At 42.9% G+C, this 16395-nt stretch overlaps 1 protein-coding gene across 4 annotated transcripts in view; it reads right to left on the minus strand.

Moving 5' to 3' along the window:
• Positions 1-1912: 1912 nt before the first annotated feature.
• TXNRD1 (thioredoxin reductase 1) overlaps positions 1913-16395 on the minus strand; it is a 62489-nt gene continuing 48006 nt past the window's right edge. For all 4 annotated transcript variants that reach the window (XM_081249673.1, XM_081249671.1, XM_081249670.1 and 1 more), the window contains 3 exons: positions 15597-15692; positions 12256-12390; positions 1913-2699 (listed from right to left, as the gene is read on the minus strand). In XM_081249673.1, the coding sequence (XP_081105799.1) occupies positions 2637-2699; positions 12256-12390; positions 15597-15692 (294 nt within the window). In that variant the 3' untranslated portion in view covers positions 1913-2636. The remainder of the gene's footprint in view (positions 2700-12255; positions 12391-15596; positions 15693-16395) is intronic.

Below are 16395 nucleotides of genomic sequence, written 5' to 3' on the forward strand. Positions count from 1 at the left end.
GTAATCTAAGACTGTTAGGCAAATTACAGAATCTCTCTAAGCCTGTTTCCTCCTATGAAAGATGGGAGTAAGACCTATGTAGATTATTGTGAGAATTAAAAAAGTAAAGTCTGTATCATTCTGCATAATGTTTGGTGCATAGCTTCCTTTCCTTTTTCTCATCTTAGTCACTGCATGAAAACAACAGCTTCCTGAACTATGTCTTTCTATATTTTATTTCATTTTTTTGAAAATTGTTTTTAACAATTAATTTTTCTGGGTTTGTTTTTTCTTTTTTTGAAATAAAAAAGCTCTCAATATTCCTCTGAATACAACTTTAACTGTATCCCATAAGTATTCTCCTTTCTGTTATTTTCAGTTATCATAGTTTTAACCACTCTTTGATCCAGTTTTTGAAGAATGTTTCTCAATTTCCAGGTGGGTGAGTTTCCTGAATTTATATTTTTGCTTCTGATTTATGTAATCAGATATTATAGCTGTTATATCACATCTCCGTGAAATGGACTCAGGTTTCTTTTGTGGTTTCTACAAATGTTTCATGGACATAAAAGAAAAATGTGTATTTTCTATTTGTAAGGGCAGAGTTATACAAACTCAATGATCATGTCAGTCAAACAGTCTGTGTTCTCACTGCTTATTTTGATCTTTTTCAGTGTTTTCTAAACTGAAGCCATTAAAAAACTCACCTTTGTGATTTTTCCTGTATCCATGTATCAGCTATACTGCTATTTAATACATTTATTTTAAAGAGAAACCAACGTCATTTGTCCTCTTAGCTCAACATGAATATGGGTCTAGTGCCAGTAGGAGCCCTGAGGTCCATTTGGCTGTCAGCTGAACAATCCCAAGACCACCATTCAACAAGAGCCACACAGGGTGGATATTAACAGCTTTTAAGGTTTCACATTGTTTCTTTTCAGAAGATTTATAACAAAAATACACGGAATTTAACATGAGTTCCGATACACTGGGCAGTTACGCAGACAAGTCTATAAAGTGGAATCCTTCTCGTGGGGGCAGAACATGCTACTCCACAAAGAAGACAGAATCACAACATGATTAGGCATGATCACCCCGTACTGCCTATGTTCTAATTTCAGAGATTGGCAGACTTGGAGAAAAAAACAAATTTAAACATAAAGAAAGAAAACTGAACACAGTCAGCTGTCTCCCGCTCCTCTTTTCCTTTTCCCATTGTCTCCACACAACCAGATGGGACGGAGGGTGAGGCGGGGCTGTGAGGCAGACAGGGTCAGGGGATCTGCTGACTACATGCCGGGCAGACGCCGAGTTCCCTGAGGTCACCGAGACGTACTGTCAAATCAACCACCCAGTGCTGCAGCCGAGAAACACACACAGAGGGGAGGAGACGAAAAAGGAGCTGTAAGACCTGCTGGTGGGAGGTCTGATGTCCAAAACATGTTTAAAATGCAACTTCTGGAGTGGGAAAACGGCCTAAATATGATCCGTCGTCAGTACATTTAGCCAGAAATCTGTAACTGTAGGGTTAATACCTCTTTGTGATAATACGAGTTGGAATGATAATGCAGCAGAAACACTTCTGCCCAAATTCCACCAAGTACAGTCAACAGAAAAAGCCAAAACCATTTGGTTTTCACATGAAAATCCTTCACATCCACCTGTGTTCAAAAATAATAAATTATGATATTAACAGCTTTCTTTAAACAAGTAATTACCACAAGAGTTAAAGTGTTAAGTGTGGAAAGACATTTTTCCTATGAATATAGTTCTTAGGAAGGGAGAGGTGCGTAACACACATGAAAATCAAAGCTGTGGTATTTTGTGATTTTAGCTTAAAGCAAAAGCTACCCCCCAAAAAGTCTTTAAACGAGCGTTAAATGTTTCCCCATTGCAAAAGATCTCAGCTCACTTAGACCAGCACACAACGGACTAAATAAAGACATTTATTGTTTTTCCCCATTTCAGCTGTGCATCTGCCTCCATGATGAAGAACAGTGGAGATAACGCTGTACGACCAAGTTCCCTGCAGTGGAATATTCCTCCAAACAGGCTAGCCAGGTAGCCATTTCATCATCAGTGGTACAGTGCCTGGGAGCACACCTGGCCAGTGGTGACCACTTGTTCTGGGGAGACGCTCTCTCCCCGGGACAAGCCTAGGAGCCACAGTGCGCCGTCCCAGCAACGAGCCGTCTTATTTGCACACGGTGGCCGCGACTTGCTTTTGGATAAAAATTGTCTGCTAGCATCTCTACTTTCACTAACACGGCAGAGAAAAAAAGAAAAAAATAACCAACATGAGAAAGGCCGACAGTGAGAATAAGAAAACCTACAAAGGAAAGGCCATGCAGAAACTGCTTCGACGGTTCCATCACCACCCACCGCGCGGGCTTGAGGCTGGTGACTTCATGGATGCCCCTCTGCGAAGCTCTGCCGAAAGCCAGTTTCGAGTGCGTCATGCTGACCCCAGTGCGATGCTGCCTGCCACCCACGCGTCACCTCCGGCCCATGAGATCCAAGGGGGCCTCGGGGCTATAAGCACAGGACACGTGGCTGCTGAAGCCCAAGAGCCTTCTGCAAACTTCGCCTTGGACTTGGGCAAGAAATACGTCAGTGGTTTGGAGTCCTGGCAGCAGCACCCACACTGGGGCTTAACCTCAGCAACCGGTCTGGAGGATGTTTCCCCCCGAGCGCTTGGTCACCGACAGTGTCGTGAATACCTGCAGGGGAGGAGACAGCATGAGACTCGGACACCGGCACAGAGGTTAACTGGGCGCAGCTCAGATAACACCACGGGACTAAGAATGACTTGGGTGACTACTTACAACAGAGATGTAATATGACCAAGGTAAGCATTTCAAAACCAAGGCGAAAGAGAAAAAAATGTAGCTTATATCTAATAAAGCACTTACTGGCATGAGGGTGGTTAAAGCAATACCCTGGTTGTTTATCAGTTCTCTAAAAGAAATGTACCATGAAATATTCTGGACACATAGAAAGAAGTGAAGTGCACTATCACGAGCACCCTTGTGCCCACCCAACTCAGGGAGCTTCATAACACATGGTTCGAGCCCCATGTGTATCCCCTTCCTGATAACTCCCCCCCGCCGACTGCTGCTTTTCTTTTGTAGGTTTTTAAAAACTTAATATGCAAATGGCAAGACAGTATATACATCCTCTTCTGCTACCTGCTTTCTTGGCTCAATACTTTATTTCTATTATTCACGCATATGGACACAGATAGCTCTAATTCTTCCATTTCTCACTGAATAGTATTCAATTACTATAGTATATGATACCATATTAGAGTATAGTATATATAGTATAGTAGCGGTCCCCAACCTTTTCGGCACCAGGGACCGGTTTCGTGGAAGACAATTTTTCCATGGGTGGAGGGGGGCGGGCAGGAAGTGGGTGATGGTTCACGGAGTAATGCAAGCGATGGGGACTGGGAGATGAAGCGTCCCTCGCTCATCTGCCGCTCACCTCCTGCTGTGTGGCCCGGTTCCTAACAGGCCACGCCCAGGGGTTGGGGACCCCTGTACTATAGTATTCAATTACTCAAATAGTGAGTATATTACAAATTACATACCCAGGCTCCTTTTGCTGGCCACTCAAGCTATAACCAATATGCTATCTGCAACATGCTATGACATTCTGGTACACCTCCCTGCACCTGGAGCTAGAGGTACAATTGCTGGGTGCGAGGGTAGGTGCAACTCTGACTTGGCTAGATTTCCAAAGTGCCTGACCAATGGATGCTCTCATTTGCAGTGACTGACAAGTTCTCCTGGTTTCACATCCTTGAAACATTGGTCCTTGTGAACTTAGAGCCTAAGAACTTTAGGTGGCTTTGATTTGCTACTACTCAGGATTGCCTATACAAAAAAAAAACAAGGGCTCTCAAACCTTAAAGCCTGTTCACGCTGATTAAAATACACGGAAATTACAGATTCTAATTTGGCAGATCTAGGGTGGGGCCCAGGAATCTCACTTTTAGCAAGAGTCCCAAGTGATTCTAACGCAGGTTGCCTGAAGACCACAGATTAGAACTTCTTGAGGAACACCGGTGTAGGCAACGCACTGAGAATTTAACGCAAAATCCAAAGCCTAGAAGCCCACTGCATGGTCAACTAACCATTGGTTGCTTAACTTTGTGGTTTCCCCAAACAGGAAACCTGCAGCTCTCCCACAGTCTATCTGTAACAGTAACTCTCTAAATTGCCAAATCCAGAGGGCACCTTGCAGCTTTCATTTCTCAGCCTCTCTGTAGCATTTCTTGTTGTCGATCTCACTGACCTTCTAACAATTCTTTCTTCTTTTTGTTTCCGTGAAAGCACTCTTTCCTGTTTCCTTCTTTTGTGGCTATTCCTCAACCATGGCTTAGAGGTGTGCTGCTGAAACACCGATTTTTTCTTTTTTAAATAAATTTATTTATTTATTTATTTTTGGCTGCATCGGGTCTTGGTCGCTGCACGTGGGCTTCCTCTCGTTGCGGCGAGCAGGCGCTACTCTTTGTTGTGGTGCACGGGCTTCTCACTGTGGTGGCTTCTCTTGTTGCGGTGCATGGGCTCTAGGCACGCGGGCTCAGTAACTGTGGCTCATGGGCTCTAGAGCGCAGGCTCAGTAGTTGCAGCGCACGGGCTTAGTTGCTCCGCCGCATGTGGGATCTTCCCCCCAGGACCAGGGCTCGAACCCGTGTCCCCTGCAGGTGGATTCTTAGCCACCGTGCCACCAGAGACGTCCCTGAAACACTGATTTCCCCCAGCCCTTAGGGTGGTCAGAGCCCCAGGGCGGGTGGGCTGCAGAACCAGGTGCCTGATCGGCTTATTCCAGTGTGCTGCCCAAACAATGCCACCGTCCACACGTGCACGACATGAACAAGGCCAGGCAGCATGGCCCTAGGGGTCCTTCCTCAGCTCTCTCCCCTTTAGATGCTCTCGTCATGGTCTCATTCAGGCAACTACTCCCTTTTAGGCAGATGGCTCCTGGTGAATGGCAGCACCACTACTTGGTTGACCAGGCCACGCGTCACGCATCTGGAATTGACCCTTAATTCCTCTATTTCCATTACTGCGGATGTACCGTCAATTAGTAAGTCTTAGACATTTTGCTTCTTTTCTGTCAAATCTGACCCCTCTTCATGTTAACACTGACTGAACTGTGAGATTTTTGTTAGTTTCCAAAACATATGGTGCCTTCACCTCCCTGTGATGACACTGTGTGGACCACACATTATACATTCCCGCCCTACTGGACACGGACATGGGGGGCAGGGGCTTGCTCTGGCCAAGGATACATGTGGAAGTGGGAAGCATCACTCCTGAACAGAAGCCTTGGGCACCAAGATGCTTTTCCTATACCTCCTGTCCCTCTGCCATTCAGCCAGCTGTGCCCCTAGGAGAGGCTGCCCCATCAGCCAGGTCCTGGAGTGATGATGGAATTGGAGCTGAGCTGCAGCTGTTCCATGATGACCTTAGAGCACCACAAGGAATAAACCTCTGTTTTTATAGGCAAAAAAAAACCCAAACAAAATCACCACCCAAACTGATCATCTATACTGCTCAGGCATGAAAACATAAAAGGACTTTGTGTCAAATCAAGTAAACTTAGAAACTTATTTGGCTACTGAACACGATTTCAATCCAAATCTTTTCGGTCACACCAAGTAAGTTGAAAGGTAACTCTAGCAAGATTCTGCAGAGTCCATTTGTCCTACTCTAACCCAGACCGACCTTTGAGAACCACTGAGTAAGTGTCATACTGAGACAGGAGGCTATGGCTGATTTGGGAGAGACCCCAGAGGAAGCGAGACTCATCAAGTGCTTGTATCACTGTCAGCACACCTGGACAAGCTTTTTGGTCAGCTGCATTCTCTGATTCCTGAGAAACAACTGGTCTCCTGATTTTTAATACAAAGAGGAAAGAGCACAAGAAATCGAGGCCACTTTGACTTACATAGGTCAAAGCAACAGGAATCAACATCAAAAATACTTGTGAATAAAAGGGGAAAATACTTTTGTGTAAAGGAGAGACAATACTGAGAAAAACCCGTGGTCTATTTTAGCCTTAAAAGCAGCAACAAAGCCTTTTTTCTCCCTATATATCAGCAGCATCTCAAAAAAGTCAGACCCAAGTAATAATGGCTAGTAAAACATTTAAAGTATGAACCCAGAAGAAAAATGTGGAAACAACTTGTATCCAAAAAAACAGTAATTATAAGAAAAAAAGGTTCATCCTTGTTAATAAAGGTATGTGAAAATCCTTGAAATAGGTATCTTTCATACTTATTAAAGAAGTTACACTGAATTTTGCAACGTTTTCTTTAGCACTCAAATTCAACGCTGATGACACTGTAAACTAGTACAATTCTTTTTTGAAAAGCAATACAACTCCTTTGTTTAAAAAATGTGTGACTGTGGATGAGGACAGAAAGATATGCAATATATTATGCGATAATGAAATATGTGATAATGAAATAATATAATATGCGATGATAATATGCGATATGAGTATGCGATAATGAAAATAGCTGTGTTCGGATGATGGTATCACGGGCAATTTAAAACACCATCAAACATGCTCTCTCTCCAATTTTTATAAAGGAAGAAAAAGGAAGAAAAATAATGAGGCAGGGAATACATTAAAGCAAATTCCAGGCTTGTGAATTTGCAAGCTTATGTTTTATTTCTCAGGAATTAATTTAGAAATAGAACTTGTAGGACATGTAGTTAAAAAACTAAACCCATCAAAAATGGAAACAAATTAAGGGGGAAAAGAGCTCTTATCAATAGCCAGGACATGGAAGCAACCTAAATGTCCATAGACAGATGAATGGATAAAGATGTGGCACATATATACAATGGAATATTCCTCAGCCATAAAAAGGAACGAAATTGAGTTATTTGTAATGAGGTGAATGGAACTAGAGTCTGTCATACAGAGTGACCAAAGTCAGAAAGAGAAAAACAAATAACCGTATGCTAACGCACATATATGGAATCAAGTTACTGATGAACCTAGTGGCAGGGCAGGAATAAAGATGCAGATGTAGAGAATGGAGTTGAGGACACAGGGAGGGGGGAAGGGTAAGCTGGAACAAAGTGAGAGAGTGGCATGGACATATATACACTACCAAATGTAAAATAGATAGCTAGTGGGAAGCAGTCGCATAGCACAGGGAGATCAGCTCGGTGCTTTGTGACCACCTAGAGGGGCGGGATAGGGAGGGAGGTTCAAGAGGGAGGGGCTATGGGGACATATGTATGCATATAGCTGATTCACTTTGTTGCACAGCAGAAACTAACAACATTGTAAAGCAATTATACGCCAATAAAGATATTAAAAAAAAAAGAGCTCTTATCTATTTTTCTTATACTGGAAGACATGCTGATGTTAAAGAGATGGGGAAAGCCAAACTGCTGTTATTGGTTAGTCTAAACGGAAAAACTGATGGGGTCGATTCTTACACAGATTTCATACGTGCAGAGCTGCTTTAGAATTTTCATAAAAATACATGTAAAAAAAATGAGCAGAGGTAGCTTTTCGATCCCAGCACAAAGAACACTCACAAAAGGGCAAATGCGGTAGGCATGTACCTCACATTTCTTATCTGGCCAACACCTCCCAGCCTCACAAGACCCCCTTCACTGAAGACTGTGATTATGCTGACTATTAATAAAACAAAACTTCTGATGTTTGGCACTAAAAGTCATTCTAAGACATTTCACAGGGTCTTCTCTCTGATGCTCCTTCTTGAGCCATTTTTTTTCTCTACAAATAAACTTAAGTTGAAACTATTACTCAAAATGATGTGTAATCAGTTTCCTATTCAACTATTACTGCTCAGATATCCAGAATAAATTATTACCATACCGTCCTCACAGTGAACAACGCTCATGCCATCACTGACACCCCAGGCCTTAAGAACCCCTCTCTCGTACTGAAACCAAGGGGCCTTCAGTCAAAACAACAGGAGTCCTTCCTTCTCCTCCAGCAATTCCAGAAGGAAACCCTTTGGAAACTATTTTGCTCCAAAAAGCAAAGCCTCCACTGAGGAATTCATCAACTTTTGTAAGCAATTACTTCTGAGAGCCAAAGGTTGTGCAATTGCCCAGGTTATTTTATCGAAATGGTACAGAAGAGTTCATTCAATGAATCGTTCTGCAAACCACCCACAGCTGGCACGGGAGCCGGGATAGTTCTAAACACTTGAAAGCAATGCCTAGGACCAATTTTCATATTATTACTGTGGACTGACATTTGTAAAGTTTGATAAAAATGATTAGGAAACAAACTTTTTAAAGGCATGTAAAATTAAAACCCAAATTTTCTATTATATCAGATACTGTCAAATTACCCTTTAAGTTCCTAAACCTTTTTTCTTCATTTCCATCCTGATCTCATTATGGACTAGTAACAAACATTCTCTGCACTGCATTTTGAGTGGCACTCCTCTACAGCACATGGCTGTTTGCTAAAAAAACAAACAGAAAAAACGACCAGTGGGTCCAGTAACAAATTCAATTACATACTATGCCAGCCAGAGCTCAGCACTTAGCAAGAGTGTCCCTAAAAATCCCCAACTGATCAAATTTTACTTTCCCTCAATCAAGAAGCTTTAAGAAAGATTTCCACAGTCACGATTTTGTCACAAGTGTTTGGTTTTTCAAAATCTAGTTTCTAAGCAAGTTGCTCAAAACCAGAGGTAAAAGAAATCACCAGAGGAGCTTTCTCGAAATATACCTCCTTCCTCCACCTCCCCTCTCCCCAGAATTCTGTAATGATGACTTTTTAGTCAAGCCACATCTTCTGTAATGAAATACCCTGGGGAAAACCAGCTAACACATGTGGTTACTGAGTATCTGCCGAATGCCAGGGACTCCCCTAGACGCTTTCTGCACAGCACGGCCCATTGGCCCTGTGAGTTACAGCAGCTCCACGTCAAATGCTGTGGGAAGGTGTGTAGAGCGTCATCTGCACTGCGTGGTGCCTCGGAAGCCAGCCTGCCTGAGTCTGGATCTTGGTTCTGCCACTTCCAAGCTGCCAGGTCACTCAACGGCTCTGTCCTCAATTCCCTCGGGTGTCAAATGGGAGACACTCCTGCCACCCACCCTGTGGGGCTCCTGTAAGGACTAATAAGTAAGTCAGCATGCGGGGGGCAGGGTCCTGACACAGTCAGTAAGCCCTCAGAAACCTCAGCGCTTCTGCAGTGTGACTCCCCGGGAAGCTGCTCTTTCTACGACTGCTCCCTACTTCAAGCCGCAAATGTGAACCACTCTCAGTTCTTCCCACTTCCAAACAGCAGGCTAGCGCGATCAACTCCATCTCCTATTCCCTCTCGCCTGGACCATGTCTTGTGACACACACTGCCATGACCCCAGTTCAGGCCCCTGCCCCTGCCCGCCTCCAGACATGCCTCGGCGGGACCTCTCCCCACAGCGCAGCCGGAGGGATTTCTCTCAGTAAGGTGTCTGATCACGTCCCCCCAACCCCCGGACCCCGACCCAGCTTTAAAGCTCTCTCAGCTGAACTGCAATGGCCCTGGGATAAAGTCAAAATGTTCCGCCTTGGTTTATGAGGCCATGACCTTCCTACCTACTTCTCCAGCCTAGTTTTATCATTTTTCTTACCCCTCTCTGAGCTCGTCAAGCTACAGCAGTGCTCAGGGACCTGAAAGGCGGCGAGCTCTTCCACAGAGCTCTCGTACTTGGTGTCGTCCCCTGACCCTAGGGCTTGCCACACTGGACTGTAACCGGCACTTCCCTCACCTGCCTCCCTGCTCTGACTCACATCCTAAATCCTTGCTGCTCCCCAGTGCCCAGCACAGTGCTAGGCACATGGCTGCACGACAGATGCGCTCAGAGGGTGAGAAAATAGCATCCAGGGTTTTAATCTCGTTCATCAGCCGCCAGCTTGGGAAATAGAAAAAGAGAAAAGCCCTATCAGAGGAGGAGAACATTCACCTCTGAGCTTCAACGTCATATGAGAACCAACAGATGGAGAGGCACAGTGGCAATCAAGACTTAAAAAGGGTTCCCATGGTGCCAGGCGCACCGCGGGAGCAGGCCTTTGGCTGACCTCCCTGTGGGCCCGGGCTTCAGGAGGACACCTGCCTCTTCACTGCACCTCTCTGCCCAGCTGGCAGTCACCCTGCCAAGATGCTGCCGCACTCCCACTGCTGCTGGGCCACAACACAGCACGTCACGACACGATACAACACAACCAAGTGAGGCGGCAGGAGGCAAGCACACGTCGGCCCTTTCAACCAGCCCACTGAGAACCGGGTTCAGATTAAAACATTAGACACTCGGGCTTCCCTGGTGGCGCAGTGGTTGAGAGTCCGCCTGCCGATGCAGGGGACACGGCTTCGTGCCCTGGTCTGGGAAGATCCCACAAGCCGCGGAGTGGCTGGGCCTGTGAGCCATGGCCGCTGAGCCTGCGCTCTGCAGCGGGAGAGGCCACAACAGTGAGAGGCCCGCATACCGCAAAAAAAAAAAATTAGACACTCGCAGAACCAAGTTGGGAAGTTACATCTTTATCCCTGTCGGAGATGATTGTTCTTATTTTTAAGTATCTTAGACTTTTAAATATACTCACTGTCGTGGGTTGAATTAAGTCTCCCAGAAAGATGTTCAAGTCCTAAGCCCCGGTACTGTGCACATGACCTTATTTGGAAACAGGGTCTTTGCAGATGTAACCAAGTTAAAATGAAATCATGCTGGATCAGCGTGGGCTCTAATCCAATGACTAATTATCCTTACAATAGGAGGGAAATTTGGCCCAGATACACAGGAGATAAGATCACATGAAAAGCGGAGGCAGAGACTGGAGTGATGCGTCTACAAGCCGAGAAATGTCAAGACTTGCAACCCCAGAAGCTGAAGCGGCAAAGAAGCCATCCTCTCTAGAGCCTTTGGAGGGAGCACAGCCCTGCTGACACCCTGATTTCAGACTCTAGCCTCCAAAACTCTGAGAGAATAGATTTCTGTTGTCTTCAAATGCCCAGTTTGTGGTGGTTTGTTCTATCAGCCCCAGGAAACTAACACACTAAGTGTTCTTGAAAAAAAAAAAATTAAGTTTAATTGGCTCCTTCCCTAGACAGTCTCAGTCATCACACTGAATAAAAGACATACTGCCCGTTCTTTAAGAGCTTTTAAAATCTATTCTTTTTAATTTTTATTTATAATTTTTTTTTTTTTTTTTTGCGGTACACAGGCCTCTCACTGTTGTGGCCTCTCCCGTTGTGGAGCACGGGCTCCGGACGCGCAGGCTCAGCGGCCATGGCTCACGGGCCAAGCCACTCTGTGGCATGTGGGATCTTCCCAGACCGGGGCACGAACCCGCATCCCCTGCATCAGCAGGCGGACTCTCAACCACTGCGCCACCAGGGAAGCCCTATTTATAATTTTTGAAATTTAGTTTTACTTCACAAGAACAACAGTTTTCAAAAAAAGAAGGAAAAAAAACACACAGAACAAATCAACACATACACACAAAGTTTTCTATGAATAATGCCACTAAACAGGTGCTTATTAATACAGAGGAACACACTATCCCTACTCAGGGAAAAGGCAAAAAAAAAAAGGAAATGAGAACATTTTTCCAGGCTGCAATTCTCAGTTCCATACCTAAGCCTCTTTATGAGATAACCTCTCCCCACCTCCAAGTTCTCCAGCGTAGACACTTTTTTGGTTTCCAGGCCCTACTTAGTGGTATCACAATATTCGACTCTTGGAATGAGCACTGACAGGCATGAAGAAACACTGACACCCAGAGGCTCATACTGGTCAATTTCCAGTTCTACTGCCATTTGCTTGATCTTTTACAAGCCTCACTTTCATTCTCATTCTTTGATGTCAAAAGCTCACAAGGTAGACATCATTTAGCCTCCGGGTAGCTCAGGGATAACTAGGATTGATGCTCTTTATGGGTACGAAAGGCATTATTAGCTGACTGCCATGAAAATAATTTAGGACACATGATAAATAAAAGATTTGAGGCACATCTCTATAAAGCATTCTCATCATTTTTACCAGTTAATAGCATGACGGTACTATCTGGTTACCAGGAATGAGAAACATATGAAAGAGAAAAAATCATTTCTAGAGACAAGGCTTTCTTTTGAGATATTCTCCATCACTAATAAGCTCTAAGGAGGTAAAAGTAGCTCGAGTACAGCAGAAAGAACACTAGCTGCAGAGTCCTAGATCTGCCCCCTGTAAGCCAGGTGACGCTGTCACTTTGAAACAGAGCCTTTAAAACATAGCGACCCACCTCTGCGCAGACGGGGTGGATTCCGATGGTGCCGTCCAGCTGGTCTTTGGTCAGCCCGCACTTGAGAGCTGCTGCGAAGCCCTGGGTAACTTCTCCAGCATTTGGACCCAGTACGTGGAAGCCCACAACACGTTCCTAAGGTACAAAAAAGTTAATACAATTATGCGGCTTTTCCCCCCTTAACAGACTGGAATATTTCCCCAGTCTAATCTAAAACCCCTGTTCAGAAATGGCCAAGGCTTATACTAATGCTTGCTGCTAAAAGCTGTCTAGGCTGAAGATACTCCAACATGGGCCAGTACAGAGCGTGTGGTCACATCAAGCAAGAAGGAAAAGACAGGAATCGGCCATGGATGATGATGAAGAAAAACATGAAAAGCAAAAATGTGTGCAACCCTGTAAGCACCAAAATGTTCTGGAAAATGTTTTCAAAGGGCCGTTCCATTGTGCCCTCATCTCCTCTATCTGACTGTCTCAAAGCTCCAGATAAACAACCTGTGGTAGCTGAAACATTTAAGAGCAACCATTCAAATTAAAAAATCATTTACACTAAAGTTTTGGGGGTAGATAGCACAGACTTAAGATCCTTCCAATGTGAAAACACTTTAGAAAAATTTTTTTATTGGAGTATAGTGGTTTACAACGTTATATTAGTTTCAAGTGTACAGCAAAGTGAATCAGCTATGCATATACATATATGCACTTTTCTAGATTCTTTTCCCATATAAGGCCGTTACGGAGTATTGAGTAGAGTTCCCTGTGCTATCCAGTAGGTCCTTATTAGTTATCTGTTTTACATATAGTAGCGTGTATATGTCAATCCCAATCTCCCAGTTTATCCCCCTCCCCTTACCCCCTGAACCACAAGTTTGTTTTCTACATCTGTGACTCTATTTCTGTTCTGTAAATAAGTTCATTTGTACCCTTTTTTTAGCTTCCACATATAAGCAATATCATATGATATTTGTCAATCTCTATGAATGAAAGCAAGAAAAAAAAATATTTGGCAACTCTGAAATACCTGTGTGGGAATTATTTTGGATAAATTCTAAATCCCAAACTCAGGCTACCTCTGCCAAGAGCAGGGAAGCCTGTTGCGTTCTACTGCACAGACTTTCCGAGCCAGCTCGGGGGTAGTGCATCCAGTCCAGCACCCTCACAACAGACCAGGTAGCTCAGGTGGTGAGGTGCAGTGCCTTATCTAAGGTGCAATGCTCCCTGGAAACAATCAGGAAGGGCATTCTGTATGTGATACATTCCATGTTAGACTCTTGCGTTATTCATCCTGACAGTCAGGGGTTATGTATATGGATAAATAAAACACAAAATATACTAGGCTCTTAAAATATGCTAGATTTACATGTAATAATATGGATAAATCTCAAACTGAGATTCAAAAAAAAAAAAAAGTGCAGGCTTCTATTTAGCTGAGGATACCACTCTTCTTTAAACCACATTGTATGACATTTATGGTAAACAATAGGCAGCAAACATAAAAACACGAACAGGTGAGAGAGTCCAACTTGAGGACAGTGCTGCCTCTGGAGTAGAGAAGGAGTGAGGGGTAGAGGATCGAGAAAGAATAGGAAAGGCGGCACCGGCTAGCGGTCAACAGCATGGATTCTACGTTGCCTGGGACTGAATTCCAGCTCTGCCATTAACTACCGAGTACCCTGGCACAGCTACTTAACTTCCACGCTTCAGTTTCCTCGTCTATGAATGGGGATAACAACAGCACATACCTCATACGGTTACGTAAGGATTAAATAAATTCGTACATGTGGACCATTAAGTAGTCCCTGGCACATTTCAAGTGTTCAATTACATATAGGCTATTATAAACTGCCTCTGTGATGGTTTATCTCTGATAAGATAAAAGCTCTGAAGCAAATACACCAAAATGTTAATATTCATTTGAGTCTGGATGGTAGGCACATTCTCCCATCCCTTTCTGTAAATTTTAAATATTTCGTGTAAAAAAAGAGTAGCACACAAAAAGCATAAAAGCCTGGTAAGCAAGTATTATCTAAAACCAAGCACATTTAGACGCTGTGAAGTGACCGACTCAAAATGAATAAAGCAAGCCCCAAGGATGGTCAAGTTCCAGAAGCAAGCTTTTGTATAAGACGGCTCATAACAAAAGAGCAATGACAAGTATTCGTCTCTTCTAATACTATCTATTTAATGAAAATAATTGACAACAATGTCATCCTATTTATCGCCTCAGTCATTTTAATTAAGGTGAGTTTACTGGTAATGAAAATTATTTTTCATATTATATAAAAAATGCCATTTGAACAAATGACACGGCAGTTCAAAAAAAAAAGGACAAAACAACTGGATACAGTTAAAAAAATTAAAGACTTGCTCGGTGTGAAAGAAACTTCTGAGGTTTCATTGATTGCCTTGTGCAAATGAAGTATCTCTTGCTAGACATGAGGCTGCCAATGAGAACGTCTGACATTTCCTCCTTTTCTCCTTTCTCTTCTACAGCAGCATGGTATCTAATGTATACTCATACAAATGACGTTATTAAAACTTATGTCTAAAAAGATAAAACTCTACATGAAATTGTTCTCTATGTTAACTCTGTATAGCTTGTTAGAGGTTATCCTAGTATGTCCATTTTTTAAATGCATCTATGATGACCTTTTTTGTAGAGGATCCAGGTTTATCCTAGAACCTTGGGCTCTGTAAAAAGCAATCTGCAACTGTGCTACTGTGTACAGTGGTAGTTTCTAAACAGGATATATCAGTTAATTATACTCAAATCCCAAGATAAGAAAATGAGTTTATTAGCCTTTTAACATATGGATTCTTTAGCATTGTTTATAGTTTTACTGGGGACACTTTTTTTAAAAGTAAGATCTCAGCTAAGTTAAAAGTACCAATTCTCATAAAGATTCAATCCACATAGGTGAGGGATATCAGGAGGTACAAACTTCCAGTTACAAAATAAATCAGTCACCGGTATGAAATGTACACTGTGGGGAATATAGTCAATAATTATGTAATATCTTTGAATGGTGACAGATAGGATACAAACTTGGGTTATTACTGTTCTTTTTTGTTTTGTCATTATTTGTAGACAGTTGACAGCTTCATTGGTCCCCTCTAATAAACACAAGTAGTTCTCAAGTTGTCCCTCTGGTTCCTTCCTCCAGAAAGTTCTGACTGCCTGCCCACTACATCCACTGCAGAAGGGAGTCAAGCAGTGTCATCATGGGCCTCGCCCTGGGATAATGTCCCAACAGGAGACCAACAGGTTGAACGCTAAACGAATGCAATGTATGTACCATGTGAAAAATTAGTAGAAAGGAGTAAATAAGATTAGCACTTACACTGTCTTTGATATTGCAGACTATTTTTGCATAACATTTGTTGTTATCTCTTGATGGAATCGTCCATTCCAATGGCCAAAAGTAACTATGGTAAACCTAAGAAGAGGGAAGCACAATTTAGACCCATCATCTTAAAAAGTATGTCTGTCAAACATGAGTTGTGGTGTGAAGACGGTGGAGGCTCCTTAATGTTTAACAATTAGACTTTCATTAAACAATAAAATTTATGGAATACATAGGAACCTGGTCAGAAGGTAAATAACTTTAAACTCATAGTTGACAAGCCCTTTTGCTATAAGCTCATTCCTTAATTACATTTAATTACATTTCAACCACCAACGAATAAACCTTATGTAACAACAACAAGAACAAACAAATGAGAGAAAGAAACCATGTAATTACTTGCTGTCTTGCATTAGAAAAAAACAAAACAAAAAAACACCACCTAGCTACCTCACAGGAATGACAACTTTGGGCAAGAAACAAGTAAGGTGCCAGGAACAATTATAGCAATTATCTAGTTCTCTGACTTAATATTTCCAAAAACATTTTCTCCTCTGAAATTATTCACCAAAAGTACTGAAGGAGAGAAGGAAGGAGGGAGGGAAGATGGTAGATAGAAGGACAGACATCATTACTGACATTTCATAAACTTAAGTCTTGGATGACTAAAGGGATTTTTTTCTCCTCCAACTGCTAGCCTCAATTCAAAACATATATGTTTGGTAGGACCTTTTAAAAACATACTGATTATGTAAACATTATATAACATTCTTTTATCTTGTAATATGATGTGATT

This window comes from Mesoplodon bidens, assembly GCF_964165515.1.
Source record: "Mesoplodon bidens genome assembly, chromosome: 11".
Lineage (NCBI taxonomy): Eukaryota > Metazoa > Chordata > Mammalia > Artiodactyla > Ziphiidae > Mesoplodon > Mesoplodon bidens.